The sequence below is a fragment of the Nicotiana sylvestris genome, chromosome 3 (assembly GCF_000393655.2).
Source record: "Nicotiana sylvestris chromosome 3, ASM39365v2, whole genome shotgun sequence".
In the NCBI taxonomy this organism is placed as follows: Eukaryota; Viridiplantae; Streptophyta; class Magnoliopsida; order Solanales; family Solanaceae; genus Nicotiana; species Nicotiana sylvestris.
In genome coordinates this window covers 65,630,969-65,638,753 of record NC_091059.1, presented here as the reverse complement: position 1 = coordinate 65,638,753, position 7,785 = coordinate 65,630,969, and the positions used below count along the sequence as shown (strand labels likewise).

The 7,785-nt window shown below is 36.0% G+C and overlaps 1 protein-coding gene across 1 annotated transcript; it reads right to left on the bottom strand.

Moving 5' to 3' along the window:
* Positions 1–1,117: 1,117 nt before the first annotated feature.
* On the bottom strand, positions 1,118–5,539 carry LOC104218509 (uncharacterized). The gene is made up of 3 exons (XM_009769025.2): positions 4,977–5,539; positions 1,641–1,901; positions 1,118–1,563 (listed from the first exon to the last, which is right to left on the bottom strand). Exons 1-3 carry the CDS (start codon positions 5,406–5,408, stop codon positions 1,375–1,377), a joined length of 882 nt encoding a protein of 293 aa, XP_009767327.1. The 5' UTR covers positions 5,409–5,539; the 3' UTR covers positions 1,118–1,374.
* Between the last annotated feature and the right edge of the window lie 2,246 nt (positions 5,540–7,785).

The following is a 7,785-nucleotide window of genomic DNA, read 5'->3' as shown; positions in this document are numbered from 1 at the left end:
AATCAAATTTAGTAATTAAACATAAAAATCAATACGATACCTAAATAATCACTTCAAATTCGAAAAAGATATAAAAATTTAATGATCTTGACATATGAATATGAAATAACAAAGAGATTGACGCATTTCAGTAACACTTGATAAGAAAGTGATCATACAATCCATTATTTAAGGTTAATAAATATGGGGCACTTCATATTCTATTATATATTATATCATATAAGAGAATTCCAAATATTTCTAGACATTTTTAAAGAAAATTCTATATAAAATCTTAAAAATACATACATATATATATATATATATATATATATATATATATATATATATATATATATATATATATATATATATATATGTCGGTTTGGTTCGGATTTTTTTACTCAATACCAAATTTAGTCGAGTTTTTTTGGTTTGACCTTTCGGTTTGGTGCGGTTTTCCGGTTTGGTTTGTACACCCCTATAAGGAACTATAGCTAATAGAGTGATATAATTCGATTAAAATGTGGTGATAGTATATTTATATTACTTTCTTAGACCATGGAAGAAGAAGGGAAGAGTGAGCCAGGCTCGCACTCTCAAGACGTAAAATAGCAAACAAGAATTCTGCTACTAATTAGTATTTTGACTCTATTTGACCCTTTAAGTGATGAAATTTAAGTTACATGCATTATCTATATAAATATGTTTTACAAGATAAGTGTAAATTTGTAATTAACCAGCTATAACTAGCTGCAATTAAAAATTGTGCACACAAATTACCTTCTTGAGACACAATATAAGTCGTATAGATAAGTTGACCTGGGTTTTCTTCTCAATTTACTTTCCAACTTTTTCGGTTTGTCCCTGGAGAATTTCTTCGAGCTTACATTTTATGATAAAATGGCAATTCAACCTCTTATTCTTAGCTACGCAGTTCCAACATATTGTCATATATCAGTCAATTTCACTAAGTTTTCTCTTCTCACTTTCACCCTTCAATGAGAGTAAAAATTGTATCTTCATTCTGTACAATCCTTAGTGAAAATAATATTAGCAATTTTTGCTTGCGTTGGAATGGAACCTATAACATGACCAGGAAAACAGTTTAACAAAGGAAGGAAGACGGACAAAAAAATACTCCAACTCAAAGGCACATACTATTTAATATTATACAAAACAGGAGGATTTCTACATTCTTCAGCTGGAATTCAATGGTCTATAATTCACTAATCCATAAAATTGGACAACATATAAAAAGATCAACATTCTTTGTTTTAGCTTATTTGAAACCAAAGCAAATTTGTCAGAAAAACAGGAAAAGGGAAAAAAGACGGAGGAAGAGTAAGAATTTATGTATACTTAGTAGGGAAATTTTCCATTAGTGAAATGGTTTCATTTGAAAGCATCTGAAACTGAGTAAATGAAGTCCAAGAACCCTGTTCCTTTGAGAAGACCTTTACCGGTCAAGAGTTCAAAATCCAACAGCAATAGGAAACCAATTACTGCTGCTTTTCCATTTATCAGCTCATTCCTTCCAGTGAATCCAAAGGCCTCTTGACCTTCGTCGATAACCATTCTTACCTAAATCAAATAAGAAGAATCAGATCAGAATGTAGGACGAGTTTGTAAATAAACAAAGATTAGGTTGGTTCTATTACCTCGTCTACATTGACGTCAGATGCTGTGACACCAGGTTGAGCCTTTCCGCTGAAAACAATCTCTGCAGATGCGTCAACCTTTCCGCCTCCTCTCATGCTAATATAGATATTCTCATCGTCCGTTTTAACAGGATAAACAAACAAATTTCTCAAGGCAGGAGTAAGGACTCTCAACACAGGATTATTGGGGTACCATTCTTTGATGGCTCCATTTTGCAGATAAAATGTGCTATCTGTTGTTGGACACACGATACATCCATCCTGCAGGAATTTGAGATTTATGCTTTTACATTATCGAATTCAGAAAGACTGCATATTGTCAGCATGGACAAATGCACAATTTATGTGAAGCATGAAACATCATTATTCTAGTAACAGCCACTCGTTACTAAACACATCTAGAATAGCATCAAATATTTGAACAACAAGAATTCTAATGTAACATGACAAGGAAGTTTTATGCAGCAGCAGCAGTGCATTCGGATAAGCACTTTTTTTTGTTTTATAGTAGCACCTTCATTTAGTAGCCTACGTTACGTAGAACTAAAAAACTGGTAAGGGTGACATCCCGGCTACTGGCTAGTTGTATATTGTTGGAAAAATGTAGCATTTCAACGTTCTCTATGTAAATGAAATGAATTAATGGTTTGCCATTTTTTCACCATATCTTTTTTTTTTTTTTTTTGAGAAAGTCTTTTCACCATATCTTATTTCATCTGTTGTCTAACCACTTTTAACTTTTCAGCGAAACATATAATTGCCATAAACTTTTAAACTCTACTAGAATCCAGAAAATTTTATACTTTTAGGCTGAAAAAAATCTATGGAGAACAGAATGCTAGAGTAGTCATGTCATGAACAGCAGACCTTAGAGGTTTCCTACTAACTGTGTAACGTCATGCATCAATTGTAAGTTTAAGTGAAGTCCTGCAGGAGTAATACAAACTCAAACCAAAATTCACAGATGTGGTGCTCCTAAGGAACAGGGAATGGAATTATTACTGCACAGATATCCTAATTGAATTGACAGCGAAGAACATTAGAGAGAATAGCATCGAGGGAGAAGATAGAAATTGCATTATAATTCCAAAATCCAATGAAAGCTCAATAGAAGTTTCCGCGCCTTCAATGAAAGCTCAATAGAAGCAAGCTCGGAAGGCAGTTATAACAACCATTCTAGCAATCTAACAAACTAGCCATGCGATTAATTACATAGTATCAATTAACAGATTCCAATGTACCCTCAAAGGCATTATTTACAAAAAATTAACAGGCTCCTATGTGCCCCTCACGTGCATTATGTCGTATCAGTTAACTTATTCCCATGGGCAACTCACGTGCTTAATAACAATATGAATTTATTTCCTAGCTTCTTCTGCAGTTTATATTTAGTAGATAGAAAGGAAATTAGATGTTCAAAGGTACTCCAATACAGCTTGCAAACACATCTACGCACATGTAATGCATAAACCCGTAGCTGTGCAGAATTTTGATTTACTGACTGAAAGTAGTTGGAAGAGGACTCTATGATGAACAAAAACAATTCCTAAAAAGTAAACAAGAGTTCCACTTACTCGTACTTGGCCCCTCAATCCAACCTTGTGAAGAGAAGATCCACAACTTCCATGACAAATATGAGGGTGTTTGGCTAAGCTTATAAGCTGGTCAAACTGGCTTATCATCACTTTTTGGCTTATCTACGCGTTTGGTAAATTAAAAGTGTTTATAAGTTAAGTGCTTATAAGTCAAAAATAAGCCAAAAGTCATAAGTTGGTCTCCCCCAACTTATCAAATTTCAGCTTATAAGCACTTTAGGTTTGACCAAAATATTTACTATTCTATCCCTACAATACTTCTTTTTAAAACAAAACTCTTCGTATACCCAGTTCTTCAGCTGCTTATTATTAATTTCAGCACTTTTATCCAAACACATAACTGCTTATTTTTTAAATCAACTTCAGCACTTAAAAGTGCTTTTCAGCATCTAATGCTTATCAGCTACTCTAAATCAGCTAAGCCAAACAGGCTCTATATCAGCCATGGCAACTAGCATTCTCTTAGAGTCCAACATGGGTTGAAGGTATGGGGTGGCAGTCTGTTTATATGGTTTTGGAAAATCTTCACCCAATAAGCCTGGTTTTTGAGGTTGAACTAGTGTTCAAGGTCAATTTTTGTTAACATGATATTTGAGCTAGACCATTCCTGATGTTAGTTCCCATGTTATATTATTCATGCACCAGGGTCCACCCTAGGATGCATAGAGCGTTAGAGGCTCACAATGTTTAAAGGTATGGTATTAGTCTGGTTTAGGACAAATCTTACCTTATGAGCTGGCTTCTGAAGTTGAGCTAGACACAAATACATGTTTTCTTAACACATTGGATAAAGTTTTTGACTTTTTTCGATCACTAATGAACTACTACATTGGGATAGTAGCAAGGGTAAGAAGAATACGGATACCAGACCCTTAAAAACTGTCAAATAAGACTACACTAAAAGCTTCCACAGAGTATTCCCTCCATAATTGTTCAAATGAGCCTAAATTTGGTGTTTTCTACACTTTATTTTGCAATGGTTATTTTCCTAAGAAAAAAGCTACCCCCACTGGCATCTAGGAAATCGTAATTTCCCCTATAGCATTCACATAGAGAAACCAACAGCAACCAGCTCAATCAATGTAAATGACAAGGGCCATTGGATAGTCTTGGTCACGCTCACTAACTTGAGTTCCCGAATACAGACGCAACTAATCTTGCATCCATTCACCAATCATCATGCAGACGGTAGCAAAAACGGAACCTCCTACACCTAAATGGCTAAACTATCCCCAAAGTTGTGTTTGAATTGGCCATAATCACAAGATAAGGCAGAGGAAGAAACTTACACAAGATAACTTCACTAGATTAATAATTTCACATACGAAACACTAAAAGAGGAGCATTTAGGAAATGGGGTTTGTTTAATCACAATGTTTCTTTGACTAAACTGAAAGAGAGCAACCAAATGTGATCAATATAGAAATTATAATCCCAATCAACTACTCCTTCCAACCCATAATTCTTGTCTCCTTTGGCTTCCAGGAATTGATCTTTAAACAAGATTATTAAATGTGTTATGTAGTCAGCCTTAATTTATGCAGTTAGCTCTTCGGCTCATTTCTAAATGTGGAGATCTTATTTTCAGAAAAACTGAACTAACCTAGCAAAGAGATTAATTATGGCACTGAGAGAGAATCAGCAAAGAACATATTAATACAAATGAGTAAAATAATTAAGAGTTAGAAATGAACAAAGTAAAATTAATAAATTAGACAAAGGAAAGAAAATGAGAGGTGACCTGAGTGAGCTTGGCATTAAGGAGGCCTTCACTATAAGCACCTTCAGCAGGGGAACGATTCTCAATAGCAAAAACATCATCTTTATACCAAAGCAACAGTATAGTTTCACCATCTTGTATAATTACACGTCTCTCTCCTTTCGGCAGTGCTGACAGCGGAACCACTGGCACCCAATTGAACTTCCCATTATCCCCTCCGCCCGACGCCGACGACCCCTCCGCCACTGAAACCTCTGTAGCCTTGCATGTTAGCCTGTTCACCTTAGCATTGCTACTTCTAATGCTGCTACTACTACTGTTGGCTGTGAATGAACTGAAGTTATTGGTGGCTGTAGGGAAGAGGGAAGGTGGTTTGCGGTGGTGGGGGTGGGGGTGGGGGTGAGATGGGATGTGGAGAATGCCGGTGGCTAACTTGGGGGATACGGTGGCCATTGGACCTATGGCTTATGGGGGGAACACCTCAATAGAGAGAAGAACTAATGGGAGTAGTGTGTCTGTGTGTGGGGTATGTCTGAGAATTCCTCCGTGCCACAAAAAAGAAATTCATGGATAATGGATTTAATGACAAATACAAAGAAACTATGGTTCATAAAGAAACACGGCTCTTGACTTTTTTCTATCTTATGTATTATCTAATTTGAGCATGCACTAATATAAGATTACTGTATTCTATATTCTTCATATGTGCGATAAAAAGCAGAAGACCCAATGTTTTTGGTGATTGTATCACGAATAGCTTAGCTAGTAGAGATCCTTAGTCCCTCTATTTCAATTTAGATGCGATAGCGGAGTTTAAGGAAAAAAAGCTTTCGAAATTAATTTGTGATCTTAAAAGCCTAAGGAGTAAAAGTTTTGTGGGACCACGACATTTGTATGGTTATAAAAATTTCTCATTAAAGATAAAGTGATGAATTTAAAGCTAAATTATTTTCAATTGTAGAAATATGTCATTGTTTTTGAAAACTAATAAGAAAAATGTATCATCTAAATTGAAACAGAGAGAGTACTATTTTCAGTTTAGTCCTTACCTTTATTTTCTTGTTTTTACAATTAAGTCCCATAAAATTCCTTCCAGGAGGGACATGTGTTAGTCAATGGTGTAATAGGTTGTTACATAAGAATCCAATGTTGGATTCCCATTTAGATGGCAGATGTACGCATTTTACGGTTATCAAAAATATTATCCAATTTCTCTCTATGTTCTTCCTCTCTTCTCTCTAACTCTGTTTCTTCACGGCTGAGCTTGTTTATAACTCATCTCGTGACATTGGTATCAGAGTCATTTGGTTCTTGCGGATAACGATGGTTGACGCTCAAATATTCAAGGGCCTTAAAGAAGGCATGAAAAAACTCAAAATCCAGCTGGAATCCTTGGCTACGGATAATGCGCAGCGTTTTGATTTACTGGAATCCAATCGAAATCAGATTTCTTCTCAACTAAGGGAAACACAAGAGACGAACTAGAGGCTGGAATTAATTGTTTCTCAACTCGACGCCTTGAAGAGGGCAGAAACCATTGCTTCTCCTAGATAAATGGTGCCTTCAGCTCAAGGACCACTAATTGTGCGAGAATCTGAGCAAACTTCGAACACTTAGGCTCAGGTAACCCCGATTTCAACTCCAACTAGCTACCATGTAGGCAGGGGTTTCAGTTTTCCTCTGTTAATGGCCAACCCAAACACACCTCAAACACCTACTACCATTGTCACATCCTTATTATTTCCAGTTCCAATCCCCTTTAGGAACATTGTTCCATTGACCACTATGATTGTATCAGCAACTAACCTTCCTTTACTTCTCTTACCAATCACTGCACCAGCTGTAAACAATGCAGACCCTCATTCATAACCCTTTAAAGCCATGATAAACTTTTCTGAGTTCAATGGTCTTAACCCCAAGGGATGGATTTGTAAATGTGAGCAGTTTTTTGAAATTTATTAGACCCCTAAATAAGTAAATGAGCTATGTGGTTGTGTATATGAAAGACAAGGCAGATATATAGTTTGATAAACATATTCTGAAGAATAAGCGGACTAACTACCCTTGTTTTGCGCAAAATTTTGTATGAGGTTTGGGAGTGTGAGACCCATTGATATTGTGGATGAATTTAACAACTTTAAACAAATAGGTAGTGTGAAAAGTTATCAGGAGAAGTTCGAGGAGCTAAAATTCATACATATTGTTGGTAAAACCTCTCTTGAATGATATTCATTTTATTTCCAACTATATCACTGCCTTAAATCCAAATTAAAACCTTTAGTAGGACTAGCAAATCTAGTTTTCCTTATGGATGCATTTGACTTTGCTAACTCTTATGAAGCCTCTTTTAAAGCCCTACTTAGATCCACCAATCCCAGAATAATCTATATCCCAAACAATGCCCAACCTACTTCCAGAGCCATTATACCCTATCAAGGAACCAATTCCTAGAACTCAAACAACAGAGCTTTGGTCCCCAAATCCAGAGTTCCTTCAAACCAAACCAACTTTCTGATGTACCACGAGACAAAGGACTTTGTTATAGATGTCTGGAGAAATACCATCTTGGCCATCGGTGTAAACCTAAAACATTGAATGTTATTTCTTGGGAAGTGGAGTAACCAGAGGGGCAAGTGCAAGCTATTTAGGAGGAAGGGGAAAGTAGTGGAGTTAAAAATAAGGTGGGAACAGAGGAGAGTCCTGAAGAAGAGCAGTGTGAGATATCATTATGTGTAGCTATGAGGACGACAAGCTCTTACTCTAAAACCATAAAGATTCAGGAGTATGCTAAGAAATTATCTATCACAATCTTGATCGATTGTGGGCCTAC

Bases quoted from the DNA above. Each gene is read 5' to 3' on its own strand.
- LOC104218509 (XM_009769025.2), bottom strand. From the start codon at position 5,408: ATGGCCACCGTATCCCCCAAGTTAGCCACCGGCATTCTCCACATCCCA. The intron at 1,902-4,976 runs GTCACCTCTCAT...AAATTCCTGCAG, and splicing joins TTAATGCCAAGCTCACTCAG to GATGGATGTATCGTGTGTCC. The intron at 1,564-1,640 runs GTAATAGAACCA...TATTTGATTTAG, and splicing joins CTGACGTCAATGTAGACGAG to GTAAGAATGGTTATCGACGA.